The sequence below is a fragment of the Channa argus genome, chromosome 16, assembly GCF_033026475.1.
Source record: "Channa argus isolate prfri chromosome 16, Channa argus male v1.0, whole genome shotgun sequence".
Taxonomy (NCBI): domain Eukaryota; kingdom Metazoa; phylum Chordata; class Actinopteri; order Anabantiformes; family Channidae; genus Channa; species Channa argus.
In genome coordinates, this window is record NC_090212.1 from 4496222 (window position 1) to 4523251 (window position 27030).

The 27030-nt window shown below is 39.7% G+C and overlaps 2 protein-coding genes across 15 annotated transcripts in view; one reads left to right on the plus strand and one right to left on the minus strand.

Annotated features, from left to right (window-relative positions):
* Positions 1-15952, plus strand: part of alk (ALK receptor tyrosine kinase) — a 335775-nt gene extending 319823 nt beyond the window's left edge. For all 3 annotated transcript variants that reach the window (XM_067478980.1, XM_067478981.1, XM_067478982.1), the window contains 9 exons: positions 489-579; positions 809-873; positions 975-1104; positions 1427-1524; positions 4172-4264; positions 8147-8248; positions 8493-8627; positions 9489-9579; positions 13032-15952. In XM_067478980.1, coding sequence (XP_067335081.1) covers positions 489-579; positions 809-873; positions 975-1104; positions 1427-1524; positions 4172-4264; positions 8147-8248; positions 8493-8627; positions 9489-9579; positions 13032-14132 — 1906 coding nt within the window. In that variant the 3' untranslated portion in view covers positions 14133-15952. The remainder of the gene's footprint in view (positions 1-488; positions 580-808; positions 874-974; positions 1105-1426; positions 1525-4171; positions 4265-8146; positions 8249-8492; positions 8628-9488; positions 9580-13031) is intronic.
* Positions 14820-27030, minus strand: part of LOC137101086 (CAP-Gly domain-containing linker protein 4-like) — a 43708-nt gene continuing 31497 nt past the window's right edge. For 8 of the 12 annotated variants that reach the window (XM_067478988.1, XM_067478986.1, XM_067478987.1 and 5 more), the window contains 4 exons: positions 25449-25572; positions 23113-23177; positions 22930-23008; positions 14820-22604 (listed from right to left, as the gene is read on the minus strand). In XM_067478988.1, the coding sequence (XP_067335089.1) occupies positions 22238-22604; positions 22930-23008; positions 23113-23177; positions 25449-25572 (635 nt within the window). In that variant the 3' untranslated portion in view covers positions 14820-22237. The remainder of the gene's footprint in view (positions 22605-22929; positions 23009-23112; positions 23178-25448; positions 25573-27030) is intronic. The other 4 variants (XR_010910988.1, XR_010910986.1, XR_010910985.1 and 1 more) reach the window with 4 other exon arrangements.

Here is a 27030-nt window from a genome sequence, read left to right on the forward strand (position 1 = left end):
ATATTAGGACATTGATGGATTTATTTTGTATTTTGTTGTCTACTTTGTAGTGACTGATTAAAGAGTGTAGACATTTGACAAATTGCGTTGTTTGAGTGAAAGATTTGCTTTGTTGCGTGTTTTTAATGTTTGGTTAGTGGAAAAGTATTGTGCAAACATAATGTGTTTTCTCTGTCTTGGCCTGTTTTTAAAATGTGACTTCAGACTGGATGAAGCGTCTAAGCAAATGGGAATAACTGTAAAATAACCCTTCACCAGCCTTGTCAAGTTTCTCCAAGGCTGTCAGTTTTTTATCCAGGATCTAGCTCTGTATTTTAACATTGGACACAGGTCAAAACATCTCTTATTATTAGTTGCATCTAATATCTTTAGTCCGGAAATGTCAACCTAAACTCTGCTCTGGTTTAAGTCTCCCTGTGCAATAGTTATGAACTTAACAGCTGAAATATTAACAGAACTGCAAATGACAGATGTGCTTGTGTATCCAGGGGTCTGGGTCACGGTGCTTTTGGTGAAGTGTATGAAGGGCTTGCGGTGGGGATTCCTGGTGAACAGAGTCCACTGCAAGTGGCAGTTAAGGTAAATTCTCACTCTCTTTGAAACATGACTTATTTGTTTCTATATATATATTTTTTTTTTTACACTGAATTAGATATCTAGGTAGACTATGAAAGTTCTCACCTAATTAACCATTATCTATTTGTGTACTAAGAATAAGTATTCTCACTTATACTTAAGTATAATACTTAATACTTTCACTTTATAAACTGTCAGTGATTTAAAAAAAAAAATATTCTATTTTCAATAGACCCTTCCTGAGGTTTGCTCTGAGCAAGATGAACTGGACTTCCTCATGGAGGCTCTAATCATCAGGTAAGAGTCATTTAGACAATGAACAACAATGTGACCCCTAGTACAGCACTAACCAAGGCATTTCTGTTGCAAATGTCCTCGCTGTCTTTCCGTCCCTACAGTAAGTTCAGCCATCAGAACATTGTGCGTTGTATAGGAGTCAGTCTGCAGGCCATGCCCAGGTTCATCCTGCTGGAGCTAATGACAGGAGGAGACCTCAAGTCTTTTCTTAGGGAGACCAGACCACGGCCGGTGAGACTCAGTGCTGTGTCACACATAAGTGAACGGTTTTTGTGGTTGTTGTTTTACCCTTTTAAAATCTGTTCTTCTAATTGTGCCCAAGAATTATTTAACACACCATGATCCAAATTAGATCCTGTCAGGTTTTAAAAAATTCATGTTTTCTATAAAGACAAAATTGGACTACTACAAGAACAGTTTGATATTCTCTCTAAATTCGCTTCACTGCCAAGACTTGTCATAAATTGCTTGTTTCAGATGAATACAACCAAATCTGTCTCTCAAATATCCAGAAATAAACAACCACTCTTTCAACCTCACTGTCTTTGATTAGGAGCACCCGTCCAGCTTGACCATGGTGGACCTCCTCAATGTAGCCAGAGACATTGCTAAGGGGTGCCAGTATCTTGAAGAAAACCAGTTTATACACAGGTACTGCAAATTTTCTATATCCAAATGTAAAAAAAAAATGAAAGGCTGCATTTTACAGTATTCTGTAACCCTGAGGATTCTTCCAACCTAAACAGATCACATAGACAGAGGAAAAACTGTCAACAATATACAGTACAAATGGTATACAAAATGCAAATATACAGGAAGACTTCCCCACTTTCATCTGCTGACTTCTCAGAATGATGAGGTGCCTGCATTCATCCAAGTGGAACATATGGACTCTGCATGCCTTTTGCCTCCCGTATGATAGCAGAACGGACAAGTGATGAGTTTAGCATCAGAGTAGCCAGATGGGGTAGCCGGCTTGGCTTTTTACGGTCTGTATCCAAAACACAAGTGTGTATGAGTACCCCCTCCATACCAGTATTCACCGCAGTTGATGATGCAAAGGGTGTGACTGATGAATTTGAAAGCCTTTTCTTCAATGTTCATGAGGAAAGTCAATTAGGTGTCAAAATGGAAAAAAGCTGAAATTCATCCTACAATCACATCCTTCTATCGTGTCTGTGTTTGACTTCTTTGGAACTGGCCAATAACAGCCGTCATCTGTGAATCCCTGTTTGCACCAACATGACACAGTAAAGCCGCATCAATCCACCTAATCACCAACTCTTCTCCAGAGGCTCGTGATCCGCTGTTCCGCCCACCTTTCTGCTTCCAAATCTGCATTAAAGTGGACCCTAATGCTGTCCTTGAGACTAATTTCAATTTGTATGGAGGTGTGTTTACTCAGGGTTGACGAAAGGGCAGGTGACTAAGGTTATGTGTCTTAGAGTAGCTGCTTCTCAGAAAAAGCAGCTTTTTTCTCAGGCACCAGTGGGTTGAAGATGAGCTGTGGTGAGCTCCAGCGGGTAAATCACAGGGTTAGTGATGTCTGAAAACAACTTTGGTGTATGTCTGAGCTTTTTTTCTGTAGTGTTAACGGGTAACTGGCAACAGAATTTTGTAATATTCCTTTTTTGTTTATGATACAACACACTTGGTATGCAGTGGAAAATATAGTCACCTGAAAAGAAGCAGCAGGTTGAGGAGAGCCTGGTAGTGTAATGCAACCGCAGGTGTTCAGATATACTAATAACATAGACTGTTGTCTAAGTGCCGCAGTAAAATGGGTCTTTAAGCAGTTAAAATTGACTGTAAATAAAGTCCACAATATGTGGCCAGTTAACTTCATTTTAATAACAGCCTGCTCTCACATTGCTGTGTTGCATGTACAATAGCACTGTGTCCTTCCCTTAAGCCCTGAGCTAGCAGTCTGTGACAACCACCACTAAATTTCAAGGCTCGACATTGCCTACAAGCAAAAGCAAATCATTTGCATGAAATCTTCTAAGCCATTACACAAAGACCGGTTGTGTTTGGCTACAGCACTTCATGAGAAAGGATAGTAGTGTGTGTGTGCGTGTGTGTGCGTGTGCGTGCGCACTCCCACATAATGATTGCAGTCATGCTCTGATTGACAGGACTCATTCTTTCTGAAGTAGCGTGCGATTGTTTCACTACATCTTCATTGAGTCGGTGTGTTGTGACGCTGCAGTTTAGGAAATCGTATCAAGAATGATAACTCTTTACTTTACTAACGGATTTATCTAAATGCTTCGTTCTATGTTTGGACACAAGTAGAGTAAAAACCATATCTTCATAGAGATCAACTAAAAAGCAAAAGGATGACACACATTGTTTATATTTCATTCTGAATGATTTGATATGAATCTAAGCACTGAAATATAAGTTGAACAACTCGAAACACTTCTGGCATATTGAAGTGGGGCAACCATGCATAATGTAGATTCTGTCCTTAAAAAGCCCTCACTTTAAATCAGTCTGAACTATTACTTTATCCCCATTGTGTCATTTCTCATCGAAGTTAATTAAAGTGTGGAGGCCGTAGATCAAAACCATGTATTGATGTGTACACACTTACAGAGCTTCATACTTTGGTTTGTTTCACTACTAGTTTTTCATTTCCACCCTTCTCATGAGCTAGTTTGAGCCCAGTGTCACATGATGTTATATTGATGTTAACTTCTGGGTGTTTATTAGCCCCGGTGCACACTCGTCTCCAGTCGGATGAGAAGCAGTGTGCTCACAATGTCACTTCCTAAGATGTTAAGAAAGTTAGACGCCTGGGGAGCAGAATACAGTGTATGGGCTTCAATTCCTCATCCCCAGACAGGAATGGAGCATGCCGTGTGAACTGCTGCATTTTCTCAAACAATAACCAACTTAGTACAGTGCAAATAGGAATTTTATGAATTCTCTCCTCCGACTCACTCCCTGCATATACTGTGGAACATTTACATTTTATTTCTTTGGATGCACCATGTGGGCAGAGTCGTCAAGGCACAGTGGGAAACTATACAGTTTGCCAGCTTGCCCTGGGCAGCTCCGTACTTCAGTTTCAACATGGGAGCATCTGTAGGTGTTTTATACATGGAGCCGCTAATAGATGCAAATATATGACAAAGTTAAACAAGTGAAGACACAAACCAGGAGCCAAGCTATGTGTGAATGTCAGTGTTTAGTCCTATGTTCCTCTTCTAAACACTACAGACCCATTTATTAAAAATAACATTTGTGACCTGCATTGACCTCACAGACTGCCTGCATTTGTCTCCTCTTTCAGGGACATCGCTGCTCGGAATTGCCTATTGACCTGCAAAGGACCAGGCCGTGTTGCCAAGATTGGAGACTTTGGGATGGCTAGAGACATTTACAGGTACAATTCAAAAACGCAGCAGAAGTAAGACAGGAGCAACCCTTGGCTCCTGTGGATCGGGTTCAATCTGATTGTAGCCCTTTGGAAAAAACATGTAGTTAGTCTCCAGTTGAGGCCAATTCACACTGGTCAGAAATGACTTGTAAAGTTGTGCACCAATAAGCCCCAACATGTAAACCAGCATAGCCAATTACTGCTCTGTACCAGCTGTAATGTGCTGTGTGCTCTGACACCTGTCCCTCAAAGCCAGGATTAAAGTTTGGGGTAAACCTGTCACTTGTTCACCGTTTGTTTTGGCCATTAGGTAAAGAGAGAAGACCCCACAGACAGGCTGTTTTGGGTCCAATCTTATTAAACATTGTTGAGGTTTGAACGAAAGGTTTGAAGCTGTTTAAACAAAACAGAGTGAAATTCCAGGTGTAGAGACTTCTTCACTTACAGGATTTAACAAATCAAAAGGCAAGAAAAGAGCCACAACAGTTTTTTCTAAACTGCAGAGGCAAAACCAATTAAACTATTCTAATAACTATTCTAATAGCAATATATTTTCTTATTTAAGGTTATTTTTGGCACTTTTCTAGGAGACTTAAAGTGGTAAATGTTAAAGCTCAATATGAAACCGTTTTTGTTTTCCTTCACGCTGCCGTCTGTAAATACTTACTAGTATTTGTAGCCCCAACGGCATCTAATTATTTTTAGCTCCAACTTTTTAATATAGCTACCACTACTTCACGTGACAGCATTTAAATGAATGCACAAACCGGCAGGGAAATCTGTACAGTTTCATCTGTTAAGAAATTAGAGCAGGGGAAAGGTGTCACAACATTCAGGTATATTAACGCAGCACTTTGAAATCATCCGATAGAAAGTCACACAAGAGCAAAGTCATTCTCAGAGCATCCGTTAAAAGCTGTTGCACAATACCCTTGGGGAAGCGTGTTAGGAGCCCTTGATTTAATTGCTGATGTCAGTTTTTCAGGTGTCTCACTGTAATTTAGTTTTTTATCTCTCAGCCTGGAGTCATAGTGCCAGCACTGTTTTATTATTTTTTATGATCATTGTTATTATGGTGAGAGGGAAGGGTGGCGGTTTTAGGTACAATGCCACTGTGCTGCTGCTTTGTTATTTTTGCTGTTTCACAATGTGGCCCTCCTGCTATGTGACGAGGCACATGGGAGTCCTTTGGAGGTCGTAGCAGGGGATGGGTGTCACAGTTCGGGACTAGGACAAGGCTTAATGTCAGCTTTTTATATTCTGTGAAGAAAGCCACGGGCATTCTGGCAGATAGTATTCCACAGTATCTCTCTTTCTCTCACTCACACACACACACACACTTTTACTTACATCTCCTGCTAACACGCATGCCTGCACACTGGTAATGTGATGGTAAATAAAAAGCAGAGCAACAATAGCTGCCAGTCAGTAATCATCTTAAAGTAAACAGCTGCTACTATAAAGAGAAATCCACTGTGTTTTAGAAAAGAATTAATAATTGTGCCTTAATGACCATATTCTCATAGGAACAATTGGATATAGCAAGACTTCAGGTTGTTTTTTTTAAGACCTACACTTGCAGACACACCGACAGGAAGCCAGAACAAATGCATTTAACTCATGGAACAGACATAAGTACTATGCTGTGTGTCCTTGGGTGCATGTTTTGTTGTCTTACTTTCCATTCAACTAACTGGCTGTGTCTTGTTATTAGTTTTTCCTCTAATACTAGTCTATTTTTACAGCTTCCTTACAACACACGGACTCGCTCACACCAAAACACACATATAAAACACCTCCGTTTGTGCCATAGATTTCCTGGCAATGCATTTAAGCCTCCCTATTCTGCAGCTCAGCTTCAGTGTGTGTTGGTGATGTTAGCAGGAGTAATAAATACGTCCATAAACTCGCTTGCTAAAAAGAAAGTCGCACCACCGAAAACGGGATTATCAATCTTAGGCTTTGTATTTTATCATCGCTCTATCTGTTAAAAATATTTCAGCATTTTATTGAATAGACTGAATAGCAATTTCTAAACATTTCATGTGTCTAGTTGTTTTTTTTTAAATTCGTTTTACAGCGGCAGAAATTAAACTTTAAGCAACTCTTGTAAGGCTGCTTACTTATTTTTTATTATTTAAATTTTTATTAATTACCCTTTCACAGAAATCATCCTTAACAGAGCAACGCACATGGTGTACTTCACTGCCACAGCTGTTTTTGATGCAGACCTGTCTGCTTCCCTAACAGTTTTCTTTATAGGGACAGACAGAAATGTTTGTGAATACCCATGATGATGATGGCAGGATTCAGGCCTCCAATCACAGAGCTAAATCTGGAAGAAGTAAATGATTCCCATCACTGAACTTTTCATCAAAGAAAAGGGCATTGGGTGGGGATCTGTGTGAGTACCCTTCAGTGGCTCTTAGAAAAGATTATGTGTCAAGTAAACTCAAGGTCTGATTGTTTTGTCTGCTTCATTGAGTATATATTTGTAGTATATATCTCTAGTATATATTTTCAAGTAAATATTTCCGTTTTAGCCATATCAGCTGACAGGATTTCATACTAATCTCTGCTCACTGCTCCTATGCAGCTATAGCTGAGTTAAACCAAGGGATGAGTGTTGGTTTTTGTTATTTGCCGTGAGTTAACTGGAAAATACACTGGGGAAATCTAGTCTCATATTTTTAATGTTCTCACCTTGTGCAAACCAGCTTTTTTTGGTTTAAACAACTTACACACACGAGGCTGCAATTTGTGTGTACTAAATATCTTATGTCTGTTTTAGCCTTCAGGTACTGCTTGCATATTATTTCTAGATTTAGCCTTTGAGGCATTTGTAGCTATTAGCAGCAGGTCAGACAGACTGGTGAGTAACACAACCACATTTTAAAATCTTTCTTCTCTAAAAGACTAAATGTACTGGGTCATGCAGCCCCAACCCACAGACATTGGATGCCTTATCTGAGGAACTCAGTCTGCCAAGACATTCTTTGTTTATTGTTTCATATTTTATCCAAGCAACTTTACAGACGAGTTTGCCGTTCTTTTCATTTCTTCTTTTAGATTTTATTTGGCCTGAGAGCACCAACTAAGCATAATGCTGTTTTCACATTCACAACTGGGAGCTGCCCAGTGTAATTACAGTGCTGGGCAGTTGGTGCTTCACTTACCTGTCTTGTTTTTGAAGGAAAAGAGAATGTGAGTGTTGTCACCACACCTCCAGTATACGACCCAGGGATTTGAACTGGCAACTCTTCAGTTACAAACTGTGTCTACAGGCCATTACAGTCCTATTTAGTCTAAAGATGTTGCCAAATCGCAAACAAGCGCTTACAGAATAAAGGGTCTTTTTATGACAAAATCACTGGGAGCAAAAAGATTAACTCCTCTGCAACAGCAAACTCTGCCAAACCAGCAGACACCACTTAACTGTGATCTCGGTACAGGACACGATGATAGACGTGAAGCTTAGCAGCCCTCAGTTTATTTAGTCTGTCCTCACCGTGTGCCTCCAGCAGAGCGAGATGAACCACGCAATGACCTCTATCTGCACCAAAAATCTGATTATTTCTCTACCAATGCAGCGCACAAAGCGGCATTATGGCTATAAAATGGCTCTGACAGGGCGAAAAAATCTCCCTCTTTCCCCTCAGTGAGATAAGAAGTTCTCAAAGGGTCTCTCACTAGCACCTTAGGAAGCTGGAAACACAACTGGATCAGAGTGGCAGTGATGTTACCATGACAATGCTGCTGCAAACTAAAAATGCTGGATTCCTTTTAATAAGTTTTCCCTTTTTTAATCAGGAAAAAGAAAAAGATTTTATCACTTCTTGTCTAGTCATAAAGCATGTTACAATACAAAACCTGTTTGTGTACATGCAGAGCGAGCTATTACAGGAAGGGTGGTCGTGCCATGCTGCCAGTGAAGTGGATGCCACCCGAAGCCTTCATGGAGGGCATCTTCACATCTAAGACAGACACATGGTGAGAAGCCTTCTATGGAACTGGCCTCAGACAGGACTAATCTCACCCTTAGTGTTCTTCTCCTTTGTGCTTCTTTGATCCTTATTCATGTCTTTTTATGCCTTGTATTCCCTTTTATTCCCATTTGTATCTTTGTTTTTGTCCTTTGCCGTTTCAGCTCTGATGATGCTTAAAATTGACTGTGATTGTCCTCAGTCTCTCTTCCCGACACTAATCCCCCCCCTCATCACGTGCTTCTTCTTAGGTCATTTGGGGTCCTGCTGTGGGAGATCTTCTCATTAGGCTACATGCCATATCCAAGTCGAAGTAACCAAGAGGTTTTGGAGTATGTAACCAATGGTGGAAGAATGGACCCCCCTAAAAACTGTCCTGGGCCAGTGTAAGTAGAGATGCTGAATCATGAATATGCTGCACACAAGCACAAGAAAAATGTGATCCCATGAGGTCTGATGGAGCTTCTGCTAACATGATGCATACTGTGCTTTGTATGCATCGTATACTGCAGCTAAAAAAACCTAACACAGCCAATTAAATAAAAGCCTCTGATTCTCTGATATTGACACGTAAACAAGTTGTGACCTAGGAGGCCCCAGAAAAAAAATGTAACGGGAGATTGCTCTCAGTGATTTCAGCGTGGAAACGCTCTATTTCATGTTTGCCTCCCAATATTGAAGAAGTCATGGGGAGCTGACACGGGGCAAAAAAACCCTATTTCTAAATCACACTGTATTTTTCACTCAATTAGATACTGCCTCTCATATGAACTCTATTACACCACATATATGAGCAGATGCTCACATCCATTTTCTCTGTCTTCTATACACACACTCCAGACTCGTAGTTTCTAGCTTCATCCTTCATACCTGTTGGACACAGCTTTGCAGAGTATCACTTTGAAACTTTCGAACCTGCCTGTCATGTTCCATGTGTATTTCTTCTTTAAAAATGAACAGGCCATATAGCGCTGTATTGGTTTGAAGTTGAAGCGTTCCTGTAATCTGCATCGCCCTTTTCACACACTCACTCAGACTGACGGGAGGTCAAACTTTAATTCTCCCTGAAGCAATAAAAAGCACTGTTAAGAATATTCAGTTTGAAAGACTTTGGCTGGTATTTGTTAAATGGGCAGGAGAGCTGATACTGGTCAGCCAGTGTTTTGTACTTGTCTTCTCTACATTTGCACGGAGCAGGCGAAAATAATTTCATTAAAGTATGTGTGCTTGTGTGTGTGTGTGTTTAGGTACCGTATAATGACTCAGAGTTGGCAGCACCAGCCTGAAGACAGACCAAACTTCTCAACTATCCTGGAGAGAATTGACTACTGCTTACAGGTAAATGGCCTTGAGGGATTTTCTAAAATGCAATAAAACAATCTGATTTGGTATTTCACTTACATTTTTTCCCTGATGAAAAGGAATGTTTTCAATGATTATTTAACTGTATTTAGCAAAAATAAATGTAAAGTTTAAAAAAAAGTTGCAACAGAGACATAATGACTGCTGTGTTACATCATCTTTCCTTGTTGGGCCCTGATGATCCTCATATCATCACAGAGTCTGGCTCTCTCACTGATAACAGTCTGGATTTTTGTCTTTGGGACAGAAAACCCTCTGTCAGTTTCTTTCTGAAAATAAGCTGAAACATGAACTCTTTTGACCACAGAACATGTTTCCAACCTCTCCATTTGACATGAGCTCAAGCCCATAGAACTCTGCATTGTGTTTAAATGAGTTTAAATTTGCACTTCTGGATGCATTGGCAGACTAAGAGCCCATGCGGCTGTATTCATAATAATACTAATACTAATACTGCTTCACAGGCGATACAACGTCACAATTCGCAGGTTGCCCACATTGAACAGCAGTTTCACCTTCACGTAGTGAGATTTACTCTCAATCTTTTTACAATATTATGTTCTGTAGATGGAGAAAGACTAATTATTTTGTTTTTGAACTGATCAACAGTTTTATCACAACGTTTGACACAAATTGATGCCAAATAATAGATGCATTTTTGATACCCGCACCTGTTAATAAAAAAAGGGTCATATCATGTTTCTTGTCATCTAGTACAGGATATAAAGTCCCCTCCAAAATTTCTAGAACCAATTTCTAGCCAATTCCTTGATTTCTGATGTAGACTGAAAACATTTGGGCTTGACATCAAAACAGGAATATGAGACAAGAGGTCAACATTTCAGCTTTTATTTCTAGGTACTTATATCTGGATCTGATATACAACTTAGAAGTTGGCACCTTTTGTTTGAAACAACACATTATCTTGTGAGTAAAAGTATTAGTATATCAGTGGCTCAGTTGGTAGAGTGGCCGCCCGCACTTCCTGACCACATGTCGAAGTGTCTCTGGGAAAGACACTGAACCCCCAGCAGTCCCAAGCCCGATAAAAATTGCGGAGGGTTGCGTCCAGAAGGACATCCGGCGTAAAAACTGTGTGCAAAATCAACATGTGGACAAATGAGCTGCGGTGGCGACCCTGAACTCACGGGATAAGCAGAAAGGACAAAAAAATGTGTTTTGTTGCCCAGGTGTGACCCATGACATTGATTATTCAAACAATAAATGGCACTGAATGTCTATGCTTAGTTACAGATTTGGATTTTGCCTGTTCAGAACAAACATGAAAACCACAGTGCTGTGTATTGGTGAAAAACAAACAATTGTAAAGATGAGTGAAAATCAATCATAGCCATTCCACAAAAATTGGCGATAGCCAGTGCAATCATTTTGAATGTCCTGAAGAAGATAAAAACCACTGGTGTACTAAATGACAGACGTTGAACAGACCAAGGAAGACAATGGCAGTTGACGACAACAACATTGTGAGAGCTGTAAAGAGCCTAAAACAACTGTTAGTGGCATCAGTAACAAAGAAGTTATCACAATCTACTGTTTGCAGAAGACTTAATGGACAAAAGGACAGAGGCTACACCATAAGATGCGATCAAGGAAAAAAAGGAAGGCCAGGTACAGAGAAGAGCGTCAAAAATTCTGGGACAAAGTTTAATGGACTGATAAGACAAAGATTGACCTTTACCAAAGGGATGGAAAGGCCAAAGCGTGGAGAAGGAAAGAATGTGCTCATGATCCCAAACATACAAGTTAATCTGTGAACACAGTGGAGGTAATGTCATGGATTGGGCTGCATGGTTTCGTCTGGGAAAGGCTCATTAATCTTCATTAATGATGTAACACATGATGGCAGCAGCAAAATGAACTCAGAGGTCTACAGAAACATTTTGTCTCCCAATTCGAAGAAAGATTCAACCAATCTAATTGGGAGATCCTTCATCATTCAGCAAGAACAACGAAGGAGTTCATCAGAGGCAAGAAGTGGAAGGTTTTAGAGTCAATCTCCAGACTTAAAGCCTATAGGGCTGCATTTTACCTAAGAGGAGACTGAAGGGAGTAACTCAAAACAAATAAAGGAAAGAGGCTGCAGTGAAAGCACGGAAAAGCATCACAAAAGAAGAATGCAAATGTTTGGTGATGTAAATACTTCACGGGCTTGATGCAGTTATGCCAACTAAATATTAAGTCTTATTATAAGTCTATTTGTTCCAATACTTTTGCTCACGTGAAGAATGGGTGGGTTCACACAAAAGGTGCTATCTTCTAAGCTGTGTATCAGATCCACATGTAAATACCTGGAAGTATAAGCTGAAATTAATTGATGTCGAACCCAAATGTTTTTAGTCTATAGCAAAAAGGATACTTTTGGTGGGAAGTGTTTATTGGTAAATTTTTTTTTTTTTTTCAATTGAATTCAGTAAAACATCTATATTGTGGATTCATTAAACACAAAGTGAATTATTTCAAGCCTTTTTGCTTGTAATTCCAATGATTACCACTCATGAAAATTAAAAAAATCAAAAAGGATTTAAATCCTGGAAAGTATGTTCATCCTCGTCCGTGTTGTTGGGTCAGTTGATTCTCATCTTCCTCTTGATTCTCCACAAACCAGTTAGTGGGAGTTTTGTCACTGTGGGCAGCTGCTACGTCCTGCTGGAAAAAGGAAATCAGCATCTCCAGGAAGCAGGTCAGCAGACAGAAACATGAAGTCATCTAAAGTGGTTGATGCTGCTTTGATTTTGATTTTGAACACAGTGGACTGACACGAGCAGATCACATGACCCCTATGTGGAAAATTCACACTGGACTTTAAGCAACTTGGACTCTGTGCCTCTCACTCTTCCTCCAGACTCTGGAGTCTTGATTTCCAAAGAAAATGCAACACAGCGAAGACCCATTTCTTTTTCTCTTTAGACACTTCTGATGTTATTGACTGCAGCATTTGTAGTCCATTTCCTGAAGGTATCTGTGTGTTGCCTAAAGTTCCTCACCTTTCCATTCCAGTCAACTTTCCAGAACATGCTTCATTACAGCTTTTCTGTGAACAGCCAGTCCTTTTAGCGATGACCTTCTGTGGCTGAACTCCACTTGTGGAAGGTGTCAAGTCAGCAGTCTTCCTATGATTGTGGTTGTGTGTACTGAACTAGAACGAAATTATACTGTACGAATAGGAATTTACTTAACTCAAGATAAAATATTCTGAGATACTGGATTTTTCTGAGCTGGATTTTACTGGATTTTCATTTCACCATCTTTGAAAGTTATATATGGAAGGTAAAATATATAACTTCATATTTTTGCCTTCCAATCTATCCTTAGTATTATAGGAATAATAATGTCATACTTGAACTTAAATTGTGGATGATGTAACCAATCAAATACAGTTTTGATCTGACAGTTTACCCCCATTTTAGGACCCCGATGTGGTAACCATGCCCTTGCCAATAGAGTATGGCCCTGTACATGAGGAGGAGGAGCGTGTACCAGTGCGACCTGATGACCCCTCAGCTCCAACTGTGCTGGTGAATGCCCAGGTGCCTGATGGGGAGGCTCCACAGCCACCACCATCCTATCCTACTGAGGAGAGCCGGAGAAGTGTGGAACACAACGTTGTGACAAGCACAGTATCAGAGGCCAAAGCACAGATATCAGTTCAGCCCCAGCCATATCTCCACCAGCACCAGCAGCCTCACACACAGACCTCCAACGTCATGACAACCACTAACACAGTCACCTCCACAGCTGTTTCTACACTCACTGCCATGGGACCGCACAACCCTGAGGGGGGTCATATCAATCTGGCATTCACCCAGGGCCACCTGCCAGACAAGGAGGGCCACAATGGGAAGAGCACCAGCCTCTGGAACCCCACATATGGCTCATGGTTCCTGCAGCAGCAGCAGAGGAAGCAGCAGCAGCAGCAGCAGCAGCAGCGGCAGGGAGGGGTGGGAGGAGCAGGAGGCAGCAGTGGCAGGGTACCTGGTGAGGGACAGGAGCATGTGGGCCGGACAGTGGCTGAGGTGGCCGGGGCGCTGGGTCTCCAGCACCAGCACAAGCAGTTTCAGCATCAGCTCCAGCAGCAACACCAACTCCAGTTGCTGCACCACCATCAGCAGCAGCAGCAGCAGGGTGTTTGTAGACCTCTGTTACCCCCACCACCACCTCCCGCTGTCCAGTCACCTCTGCTTTTAGATTCGGCAGCCTTGCCTCCGGTTCCTCTATACAGACTGAGAAGATTCCCCTGTGGGAACATCAGCTATGGGTACCAGGAACAAGGCCTGCCACTGGAGGTTTCCCACAGCAACCCAAATGCCCCTCCTCCACCTGCTTCCTCCCAGCAGGGCACCTCCATGCCCTCCTCAGCAGCTCACCAGAGGGTGGCCTCTATTCCCACCTCAGTGCCCCTGGGTCGGTCAGGTATGTCTGAGGACAGCCGTCCACTGCTAGTCACCATGGGGACAGTGCAGGACCCCAGGCTGCCCAGGATGGAGGGCCACAATGCCACCGTGCTTTAGCTCAAAGGCTTGTTCTGCTCCTCTGTTTTCCAGCCCTGTCTGGAGACTGTGTGATGAGGACACACAGCAGGAAACACTGTCAGGAAAAAGACAGATTAACATCAACCCTACCAACCCGCCATTCTGGTTCAGTCTCGAAGAAACAGAGCTTAATGAGTCCATCAGGCTTTTCCCATGAGATCCCTGGAGGTGTGTTCAAATCCCTAATGGATGCTAAAGCACATTAGACAATTAAAAGGCTTTGGGAGGCAAAATTTAAGAGTTTAAACAAGTATTTTTTCACCACTGGAGGGATAAAGACTGAGGGGAAAAAAACTAAGAATCAAATGGAGAGTTGGACCAACTTTGCCTCTGTTAGAGTCCAGGAGAAGTGTTTACTGACAGTAGAAAAGTTCTCATGTCTGAGAACAAAATATCAGAAAGATTCAAATATCTATATTTTGCCAGATTAAAGACTTAAGTCCCGAATGTTGGTGACCATTTTGACTGTGACAGCTGTGAGGCCGCCAGCAGCTGCCAGCCACATGTGTCAGTTCTCCTGCAGAACACTGCTCCTTCTCCACTTGCTTTTGGAAAAACAACTGCGTGGTAAATACCTTGTATCAGACTATTTTTCAAGAAGATCACTGAATTGGACACTGGATTAACAGAGACCTTTATACTAAAAAAAAATACTGGGAAAATGTGTTTGTTGATGTTTGCTTGCCTGCTTGTTTATTTATTCATTTGTTTATTTATTATTTGGAAGTGGTTCTATGAATTATTCATGAACATGCTTCTTTAGATCCAAGAAAATTCACTTTACATCGTTGGTTTTCTTAAGCTGCAAGAATTTATTTTTAGTAGCATCTACAAAAACAATTCAAGCAAATCCTAAAAGTAAATAACAGAGAATTTCAAAAATGACTTTTAATGAATTAACACAAAGAAAATCAGCTGTCCTTTAAAGTGGACTGGGTGGATAAATCCACCACTGAAGAAGGTCCTGTAGATAATTTGACAAAGAAATATAATAGATTAAAGACCAGCCACCCTTAGCTACATATACGAGTTTTGTAAGAACTTGTTTCCCCTGGTACTATTGAATCACTGCTCTGTGGACTCTCCTTTTGTTCACAACTACATTTTGTTAAGAGTGATTTCAGATGGTTAAGTTCAGCCTTTTTTTTTCATTTGCACCTTTTCAGTAACCTTTTATTAATTCATTCTTTGTAAAAAAAAAAAAGAAAAAAAAAAGAAAAAATGTTGCTTTCCTTTTTTTGTCTGGATATTGAAACATAGTGGATATTGCTGAATCAATCTTAACCTTCAAATTTCTATCTGGAAGCACTCTACATTCTTAAATTTGCATATTTTGTCTTTTCTATTATAGGACGACTGTTGTGGAATACAAATGAGTCTGAGTGAAACGTTTGAATACAAACTGCTTTTGCTTCACATTTAAATAAAACCCGGGGCCAGTCTCAATCCGCTCATTTTCACACACGGTGTTAACACTTGTCTGTGTTTAACGTCTGCTTCTCTCAGTTTAAGGAAATGTCCTTACAGTATAGCTATCAAATCACACCATGAGTGTTACAGTGTTGATATTTAGGTGAATGACAACAAAATGTGTCACTTTTTGATGCTTATGCTTGACTGTGTTTGGCAATCCTGTCAGTCTGTCTGCTGTAAGGCAGTGATGAGCTGTCATCTGCGTGTCATGACACTCAGACTGATTAAGACAATGAGCAAGTTAAATATTGGCTAATGACAAGTATTTTGCTTTGTCCCTGTGTTTAATGCATTAATTCTGTGTTCCCCACACAGCTCATCTCCATCGTTTGATGTAAAAAGACAAACTGAACTGCACCTGTAAATGTTGTAATTATGAAGTATTGTACTATTGCTCTGGTAAAAGCTGTAAATTGCCCTTCAGAAGACATTCACCAAAATTAATAAATAACTATATAAATAACTGTTTTGCATTGGTCTGGGTAGTGGTCTCTGTGGCACTTAGTCCATGTTAATCACAGAACCTGACAGTACACACATTATATTTTATAATAGTATCTTTATCTTGAGAAAAGTGTAAGTAATAATTAACAAACGGGTAAAAGCTGACACTGTGTACTAGTATCAAAAATTTCATAAATGAAATTATGGTGTTATTAAACAGTCAAATAAAGGTCTAGGTGCATTTGTTTTTCCTCAGCTTGTACAGACTTGACTCTAATCAGGATGGCTGTAATCCTCCTGATTTTATACACTACCATTGACCTTGGTTATTGACCTCCCATCCAGCTTACAGGGGAAAGTCAGAGCAGCCTCTTGTATCTGCTAATTTACAGATCACTAATCCCATTCATTCACTGTGGCCTGTGTTCATTTTTTCCCCTTATTTTTTTACATATTAAAAGGGACCCTATGCACCCTAAGGTTTCAGAGCTTGCACAGTTTAGACTAAAGAAGATTGCTTTTTTTTTTGCTTCCATCTACCTGTTATCAGCGTGTCTGCCCTCATGTTCTAGACAGCTGGATATAATAAACTAAGTTTTAGTATTCTACTATTGTTTTTACACAAATAAGGTAAGAGAAAGAGGACTAAATAACTGGATAAAAGTAAACATATTTCAGCTCCTTTTGTGTCATGATTTGTTCACTATGCACATACAGAGCAAAAGCAGTTTCACATGTGAAGAACAAGGCAGATTTCTTTAAGACTGATCTGAAAACAGAAGAACAAAGGGGCAAGAGCCCAAGTCTCCATAAACATTCATGAGAAAACCAAATTGTGCTTATAAAGATGCCATACAGTTTTTTTTTTTTTAACTGACATTCAGTCTGAACTTACAGTCCTAGAATTATGATTCAAGATAACACACATTTCCAGTAGGTGCCATAAGCACTTACAACATCCATCACACTGACACCTTAACAGTCAACTGTGAAAAATAAGGGTGGCCCAGCTATCATACCTGTTCTGTTGATTATGCCATTTCTGTTGGTTTAGTAAACTTGCTGTCCTTCGAGCCAGCTTAATGTTACAACAGCAAACAGCTTAAACTCTAACAATGTATTCAAAGAAACAATTCCTGAAGAGCAGCTTTCCAGGTGGCAGCAACCAAACATTATTTTTCACTCATTTCACTCACAGATGTAACACGTACATTATTTGCTGAAACAAGATTGGCTAATAAATTACAACATCCTGCACAAATGAACTTAATGATATCCAATGATTCTCCAAACAGCCAGCAGAAATATGACTTGTAATTCATTCTTTAAAATCAAATTTAGGAATATTAGATAAAGGGTCTTACATGAGCAGCCTGGGGGGGCAGTTTCAGCTCACAAGACAATTAGGTTCCGCTAGCTTTTAGAAGTTATTGTTACAAAAATTCTAAAATACATTACAAAAATACATTTTTAATTCTACATTTTCTAATTTTTTTTATACCAAGACAATTTTCTTCAAGTGGGGTTGAAAAGTCAAAGTATGAAAACAACAGCTGAATTTAACTTTTAAATTGCAGAATTTTGAACTCACGTCAATCTTCGTTGTAAGGCTGTTTTGACTACAGGTAACAACTGCATTGTAGAGACTTAGGAAACAGAGTGTGGCAAAGAAATGTAAATGTAAGAAGATCACTATGCAGTTTGCAAAAGTGACTAATCCTGGGGGATAATTGTTTTTCTTTGGTTGAGCTAAGAGCCAAATGAACAACAAAGGACACGGCAATGAAGTGGGTAATACATTAGCTATTATGTGTTCAACCTGTTGTTCTCAGAAATCAAGTCTCCAGAAAAAGCATTATTCTGCTAAATATGCAGAGCAGTATGTAGGGAAGATGATGAGGAGGAGAAAGGAGATGAAACACAAACACTCATATTCTCACTGGCCAGGCAGAATCTGAGTGGCACTTGACTAAGACCCCTGGAATATATCTTACAAACATCTTAATATACAGTATTTGTTAAGACTTCTATTATAAGCTCCACAATGAGTTTTGTAATGTTTGTTATTAATAAGTGGGAGATGCTAGTAATAAAATAATTTTAAATCAATATTTTGTGCCACATCAGTACAGCTCACTGTAGTAAACTAGTCTATTAAGCAGGATTACTGTATGTACACTGAGCTGGTCGCTACTGCACATAAGCTCTGACAGGGAGACCACAGCAGGATTATCTCTGTATTGTAAACATGTCTACAAATGTTGGGGCTTGCACAGCTGCCAGTATGTATTTGCTGTATTCCAAGGATGCCAACTGTGCCGGTGCAGCTTTCCATCATGGTAAAAAGCAGACCGGAGTCTTGCTTCATGGTCTCACTGAGATCATTCGTCTCCCATCAGGATTCGGCTTTATACCCAGAACAAAGTGCTGATGGTGCAACTAAGCACTCATCACCCTGTGATACAGTATGTCTGAGTTTCAAATTTAGCATTTATTTTTATACTACTGATAAATGACCGAAATACAAAGTAACAGGGGTTTGGGAGTCAAACAGCTAAATGGTGTGTCAGAGGGAGGCGCATCTATTATTTCAAAAGCTTTATCCCATTTAAAAAAAAAACATGGCATTTGTCCTGCTATGATTTTTCCGACAACAAAGATGTCACCATGCAGAGCCTGAATTCAAAAGCATGACTGTGTATGCCACAACTTTGCTCATCTTCTGGAGCTCGCTGCGATCTGCTTTCAGTTGCTCCATTTACATAATACACAAAGAGCAACCATATTGTAACTGTTGTATTGTGCACCTTCTCAGCTTTCTCAAAGGATCAAATGAAAATAGGACCAGATTGTAAAGAAGCACTATTAAAGCTTTACTGTAAATGCTGCTGTTTGAGACACACAATCTACTGACACCTACACCTGTGCAATCTAATCCAATACAACTACTCTTCCACTTAGGTTACATTTTGGGAAGCCTGCAATATTCCGTTTTTTAACCCTCACACAGCATCAGGCACATTACCTCTGTTCACACACCTGTTGATGAGAGGCAGGATAAAATGCTTGTAAGGCTGACTGCTGTCCACCACAAGTATAAACACCACCAGGTGGTAGAAATGTTGTGGCTATGTTTGGTGTTGCGCTGCTCGACTCCTGTGCGTGAACAGAGGACAAATAAAAGAAACATCAATTTAAAATAGGCCACTACAACACAGCCCTTTAAGTACAGTAATAAACATCTGAATAGCACAAAAACATCTTCGCCTATTACAAAACACATATTGCTTTTTATGGTTCTGGTTTGGGAAGTACGTGTAAATTAATGCTTGTAAACTGTAGTTTACCTTCCCTATGTTAAGATGTTTCTACTTCCAGCTTAAAAAGTCAGATCTCATCATCCAGAGAAGTGTTTCACGAGTTTAAATGATGTCATCCAGAAGGGTTTTAAGCAGAGAGTCAACCATGACTACAGCCTTCATTGTACAAATAATGACGACATCATGGCATCATTTGAACTAAAACGCTGGAAAAAGAGATATTTTAATCTGAGAAAAGGAGACAAAATCTTTATAGCATTCATACATCTACCCCCCACACTGTACGAATTAAATGTATTACTTCTACATTTACTTCTACCTTTTTAGTATTACTAAACCTCCCTAATTACCCTACCTGATGCAGAGGTCAAGGTCACTGTGACCTCGCAACCATCACACAATCTCAGGAACACCTGGAGAAAATGTCATTACATCTGGCACAAACAGCCACTTGGATTCATGGATAAACTGATAAGAATGAGAGTCATGCGCATGTACACTACACAACTACAGCCTGTTGGTGGAGTTGTACAACCGTGAGGCAGTAATTGTAGCTTAGGTCAGCTTTGTAGCCTTATTTCACTGGGGGTTTGTACGTTTGCTTAATTATTCTAAAGAGATTATTATTGGTGCATTTTGGTGTGTGTTTAATGTCATTCTCACATTTCAATCATTTCCTCCCAGTCAGTCACTCGAAAATGTAAACTACTTTCCTCAATCCTTTTCCTTGGTTTTGTTTCTCCTGTTCAGACAACAAAAACAAGTAACAATGAGCATGGAAAACAATTTTAAGCAGCCATTTAAACATCCATTTATTCCACAATCACAACATAATAGAGTATGTCACCCCCACTCTAACTTGAATTTGTGTGCCCAGGCTGGCAGTGAGCAAACAATGTCATTCCAGCAGCAGGCTTTTTCAGCTTGGACTGAGATGAGACCCAGTGGAATAAATTGGTAAGTGAACAGACGTGTAACTATTTCAATGTGCTTTTGCTATTTCATTTTCACTCCCCGAAGACAAGTCTCCTCTGCACTTTATGAAGAGTCCAAAAAAGTCAAGCAACCCTCCTTATTATCACAAACATACTTGGCACAGAGCCAAAGAGAGGTCAAATTAGAATAACATTATTTATTTTTTACAAATACTGTTATTTTCCACAACATCTAAATGCTTCAGACTGAGCATCCCACTCACTAACTCACACTTCAAACTCTAAAGGAATTTCATAACCAACAACTCATTAGCCACATGGACACAATGCCAAAACATATTCATATCAATCATAGCCACTAGAAGAATTAGAAATCACTCATGATGTAAATATTATAGAGTCCAAATGTTTGCATTTGCATTGTAAGCCACTATATTTATGGATAGAGATGTAGATGAGATTTGAAATGACAAATGCCACAGAATTTATCACTTTGCCTTCATGCAAATACGAAGGGCTTTGAAAAGAAAGAAGAGTTGATTAAAATGTTTGTGTAAGACTGCACTTTTATTGCTCTCTCTTTACATTTGTGGCAGATATTTCGGCCAACCTTGGGCTGTGACCACCACTGCTTTTCAATCATGGAGCCCTGACCAGACAGATCAATGAGAGAGAAGGTCATTGGAGATTCTATGGCTACTGTTGTGGCCTACACTCCCTAATTGGATAGTACATTTTGTACTGAGTATTGTACTGAGTAAAACTATGTCGCATTCAGTGTTAATAAAAAGTAGTCTTGTGATATAGTAGTGACGGGTTTAGTGACAGGCAGAATGAAAATATATTTAATGTTGTCCCACACAGTCAGTCATGAAGACCAGTCAGGTTCATACTCAAGACTTCAAATATTTATATATTTATCCAAGGGAACCTTCACTGTTTCATTTAAATTTATTTTAAAAGTGTACCTAAATGACATCACCGCTGCAACAATATCCTCAGTCTGTTTAAGAAAGATTGAATTGTAGTCAAAAGGGGCACAGGGAGATTTCTGCTGCCCACTGTATAATATAATCATCATTTATCAGAGTGGGGTTAATGGACAGTCTGCAGTGGGGACTGATGCACATGGGAGAAAATTTGTGTTAATGCTGTTGTATTCTGATGGAGGTTGACGAGAGGCCTAAACTTAATTAAATCCTGTTTAATTCACATTGATTCATAAAGTAAAAATCCAACTCAAAGTGTTTGTAATACACACCCTCCCAAGCACATAATCACGAACAGAGGCACAGGTTTGGTTAGAGAGGCTACGTTACCACCTAAATGATCTGATAAAACTCTCTACTTGATGTGAGCACATCTATCATAAGTTTTATCATATTCTGATCTTTAATCTTAATTTTTGTCAGTGCAATCAGATTAAAAGTAAAAGAGTGCACCAATGCATCCTGCCAAAACTAATTCATTTTATAAAGTGCTTTCTTTGCTTTCTATTGCTTTTCAGACACTAATGTACAGTTGAATGAAAATCTCAGCATCCTCTTACATCACACTGATATCATTTTCTTTATTTTATTATGACTTTCTCTTTATTAACTCCCTTCTCATTTTGTTACTTCTGATGATGAACATTTTTACTAGCTCAATATGCATTAGATATTATGTTGATGAATACAACATTCTTTGTTTTTCCCTTGTTGCCACTTCAATGTACTGGGATGCAAAGTTGTTCAGTAAACTGTATTTTCAAATGATCTATTATAAATTATGCAATTTCAACTATTAATAAGTGGTTTTATTACTGTAACTAAGTGGTTATATTACCTGTGAAAAGCACAGAGAACTACTGATAGGGATGTTAAAAACTTTAACATAAAACTTTTTACTAGTTCCCTGTTTTCTCCAGTCTTCAGCTGTTTTCATTCACTAAGCGTGAACCATTGATCCCACGATATGTGACACGGCTGGGACGGACCAGCACGCCGTGGTCGGGTCGGCATGTGAAGTAGCGGCGACCACCCACAGAACCATCATTCTTGCCCTTGGGCCTTCGGAGCTCCAGACCCAGCCAAAGGCCTGGGGCAAAGTCAGCTGTGCCCAGGTAACGGATGAAAGCCATCTCATTGGCACTGCTCAGCAGGACCTGCATGCCCACATGGAGGTTGGCCTGTCCGTCAGAGGTGCCTGAGGGGCTGGACCCTGCCGTGTTTCCAGGAACACCGCTGCCACAACCACTGAGAGTGCTCCAGCGACGACGATGAGGGTCGGAACGACTTCTTTTTTTGTGCGTTTGTTTTGTGGAAACACAAGGAAAATACAGCAAGAAAGATTTATGAGAAAATCTACGTCGTGAGAGAGGATTTATCAAAAGCTAGTGGGAGATTCATGGCAGCTCAGTGTTTTAGGGATTGATCTTCAATTCCCTGTTCTCTCTCATTATAACCACAATCATGCACTGACTATTTAAAAAAGGAACCTTTTGCTGACTAATACCACTGCTTCTTATCAGTATTGATTCTGCCTCTGCTGTGGGGGTTAGGATGGAGCTGAAATGCTTGGGGAGGGAAAAATGTGAGGGCTGTGTGGAAAAGAGAAATGCACCTGGTAACGGGGCATTTTTTGCTCGACTCCTTCGGGGTGGCGATGGCAGACGATGTGCTGAAACTGCGACGTATTGTCCCTGTAGAGCAGGTGCAATTGTGAAGTACAACCATCCTGGCTTGCATGACAATGACTTAGAGAATAATAACATCTGCAAAAAACAAGCTCGCAATGAACTCTTACCGCTGAAAGGATGACTGAGGTGTGAGGAGGAGAGCTCAGAAAGACAATCAACAGACCCATGGATCCTGTGAGCAAATAAATAAATGCATACAATTTAAATAAACATATTTCTACAAAACACTTTTCTAATATTTTTGTATCTTCATTCAGCTTTTAACACATTCATCATACTCCTTAAGTTTTCGACAGCCTGATGCGCAAAAACTCTACTGACCCAAACTTTTATTTTGGACTAATTATAGTCCACATATGTGGAGGAAAAATATTTTTTTCTGTCCTTTTTTTTTTTTATTTTATAGCATCAGGACATATAGAGTTTAAGGATTAATGAGAATTGAGTGGGCGTATATTTCATTATTGGTCTTGCTGCTTGCCCTACTGATGATCAATGTTTTCTTAAGCCACTATGTGACTAAAAAGCCCTTCTGACTGAAAACCAGTGTTGAAAAATGAGTAAAAAAGGGGAAAACTTTTACTTTGTTCTCTGTGTACTTTGGGTGGAAAAAACAAAAATAAAGTAAGATGGGGGCATTAGTAAAGCTGTTTGTTTTCCTAATGGGCTTGGGAGAGCTGCTGACAGGAGAAGAAACGAGAAAGAATGCTGGATGGAGAGATTTTTCAATAAAGAGTGGAAAACCTTGAACATGGTTGAGCATACTATGTGCCCCAGGGTTAATTAAAAAAACGAAAAGAAGCAAAGCAAACAAATAAGGGATGGCAAGAAAACACAGGTGCTTGTGTTCTAAAAAAGTGACTTATTTCATATAATATGTAAACGGTGGGTTAGTAAAACGCAGCAACAGGGAAATGGTGGAACTGTACTAAGATGAAGCATAAGTAGCAGAGGAAAGCAAAGAGACTACTTGTGATCTTGTGTTACATAAAGGTGTAATCTATTAATAAGTTATTTTAATTGGCAATTCATTAACTACAGAAGAGCTCTCTTTCAGTATTTTAGATGTCAACTGCTTTTTAAACTGTAATGACTTTCATTCATTTATGACACAAATGATTCACTCGAGGCATGTGGCAGCCATTAAGAAAATGTCAACAGTTTTTATCCACTTGCAGAAAATGTGAAGTACAGACACAAATGTCTGTGAATGAATAACTTGGTGGCTTGTGAATATGTATGTCAGACAACAGTTTTCATATCCCCAGGACTGAATGATGTCCATGAACAGCCACCTTGCCACTTGATTTAAATGTTGACTTGACTTTATTCTGTAAAGTGCCCTGAGATGACTTTGTTGTGAATTGGCGCTATATAAATAAAGTTGAATTGAATTGAATTGAGTCAACACTTTCTCTGCTTAGTTTGCAAGCTCAATCTAATGTACAGTAATAAGATGTCTAGTGCAATTTGCCCTTGTTTGCACACTCTCTGTGTCGTCATAGGCAATGTGTAAATTTGTGTGAAGAACTTAATTTCTTTGCCAGTTTCTGTACAACCTGATAACCTATGGTTCAATGTGTGTGTGATTTGTTCCAAGGTGCACAGCCAAGAGAAGTGAGTTCAGTCCCCAGGTGACCCTGCTAAAGCTTAAATCCAAAAGAAATGCAGCTGAAGCGTCAATGATATGAGAAGAGCAATAAGAATTAACATTTAGCTGCTTGGCCTCTTATGCTAAAATGTCTACGTCCAGTCACTATTTTCACCATAGTCTTGTTCAAAGTAAGCAGAGCACAAACTTTAGCAAATTTTATCTTGGATAGGAAGAAGTTACTCAGTAGCCTGCACATTAGATGTAAACACAACCTACAGGTAACCACACTTGCAAGAGTATAACTGCAGGCATATCACAGTGGGAGGTATTATTTGTATAAATAAAAAAATAAGTTTAAGATGGCAAATGCATACAACATTTTCCACACCCTATTGTGAGAGTATAACCTTTTTACATATAAGACCTTATACACATTAAAAGTACATATTCATTATCCATAATTTAAAATCTTGGATGAAGGATTCTGGATCCGTGCCATATTAAAATAAGTGGCCAAGCTGGCCGAGGGCCCCAGGCCTCCCTTTTGACAACTCTGACTCTCATTAATCACCGGTACAGGGGAGAGTGATTTGAGGGTAAAATCAAATATGTCAACACTTGCACAAATTATATTGTCAAAAGGAGATCATTAATGCTATCAGATGATGGCAATAAAATGTACCCTGAGGCTTTTCAAGCCATGTTGTTCAGTTCTCCAAAGATAAACTCTGGGGTTTAAATGTTTTTTTTTAAAGAGGCTTCTTGGCCCAATTAGCAATTAGTGGCCATTAGCAATAGGCTACAAGTAATTAGTGCAAAATGTGAGCTACCTAAAGAGCATAAACTCACCTTTGGACACGAGATGGAGGAGCAAAGACGCCATGTTTGGGTGGGCAGGTGAAGTACCTCACTCCCCCTACTGATCCATCATTCTTACCACTTGGCGTGTCCAGTTCAATGCCCAACCAGAGACCTTCACAAACCCAAAGACAAACAGTGAACAATCGCATATCAAATGACCTTCTGTGAGAGATGCACCTTGATAAAAGTAGTGATGGAAATTTAAACATTTCAGTTGGAAACTAATAATATGGAGTGGTTTAGTGAAAGAACTATTCAGAATCAATATACACAGAAAAGTAATCAGCAGCTGACTGAAAATATGGAAACAAATGGAACCTGAAAGGGTGTTACATTTCTACTAAGCTAGCTACATAGATACCCGTTTATCTCATGAATGGTGATAATGCAACTAATATTCTTATTTCACTGTGCTTGTTTTAGGTTTTCTTAGAGGTCCAATTCTCAGCTCCCCCCATCCAGTGTCAATGTGTGAGACACTGACCCACAAGTTGCTTCCTGTGGGTCAGGCCAGTGTGAGCTACTAGAGCATCATCACTGTGAAGTGCTTTGTCTGGTTAGGTAGATAACAACCATATAAGTGCAGACCATTTACTACAACTAAGATGGGTTTTAGGAAAGTTTTCCATGTAAATTGATTGTTCGTCTATCAAACCATTATGCAAAGATTTTAAAGTTCTTAACTGTTTGGCTTTTTCATCATTTCACAGAGCAACAACTGTGACCATTTTGTGGGAAGCAGAAAGTGCCTTTGGGAACCCTTTTTCCTCTTCTCTGTGATTTTAGGACACCTTGCACCTTGTACATTATAATATGGACACAATGTTAAAAACAATTCAGTTTATTGTAAAGTGCTCAGTCAGAAGCAATGCGTTTGGAATAGTCCTCAATGCAACTAGGCTAAGATAGCAGGGCATTGCCAGCGCACATTATCAAGTACCAAATCAACATGATGCTCTGTTAGACATAAGTACATCTGTACATTTGGTATGACTGATGCCTGGGCACAACTACTGCCTTTTTATTTTAACAAATACTTTGAGCTATTTTTCATTTTGGGTTTCAAAGGATTTCTTTCTCTGCAGCTGCTTTCTCGTGTCTTATTTCCCAAAGTATCTTACATCCAAAATAAGATCTGCCACTGGATTGACTTGTGACTGAGCCTGTAATGAAGTTTAGCTTTTGACAAAAAAGCTCAATCACTTGAATCACGCTGCATTTGACTTATTGTACAATGGGGGGGCTGTAGCTCAGTTGGTAGAGCGGTAAGTCCACAGACCTCCGGTCCTCCTGGCTACAAGTTGATGTGTCCCTGGTCAGGACGCTGAATCCAACAGTGGTCTCTACTGTCTGCAACTTGCTTGTAAGTTACCTTGGATAAAACATCTGCTAAATGACTAACTGTAATTGTAACTACATAATGCAACTACATATATAGGGATACTGCACAGAAGTAAAATAATTAAGGCAAATATTGTTTGTATTTAAATTGATTAAACAACACAGAATTAATTACTTTTTAGGTTTGTATAGGAAGGTTGTAATATTTTCTTTCCTTGATCCTGATCAT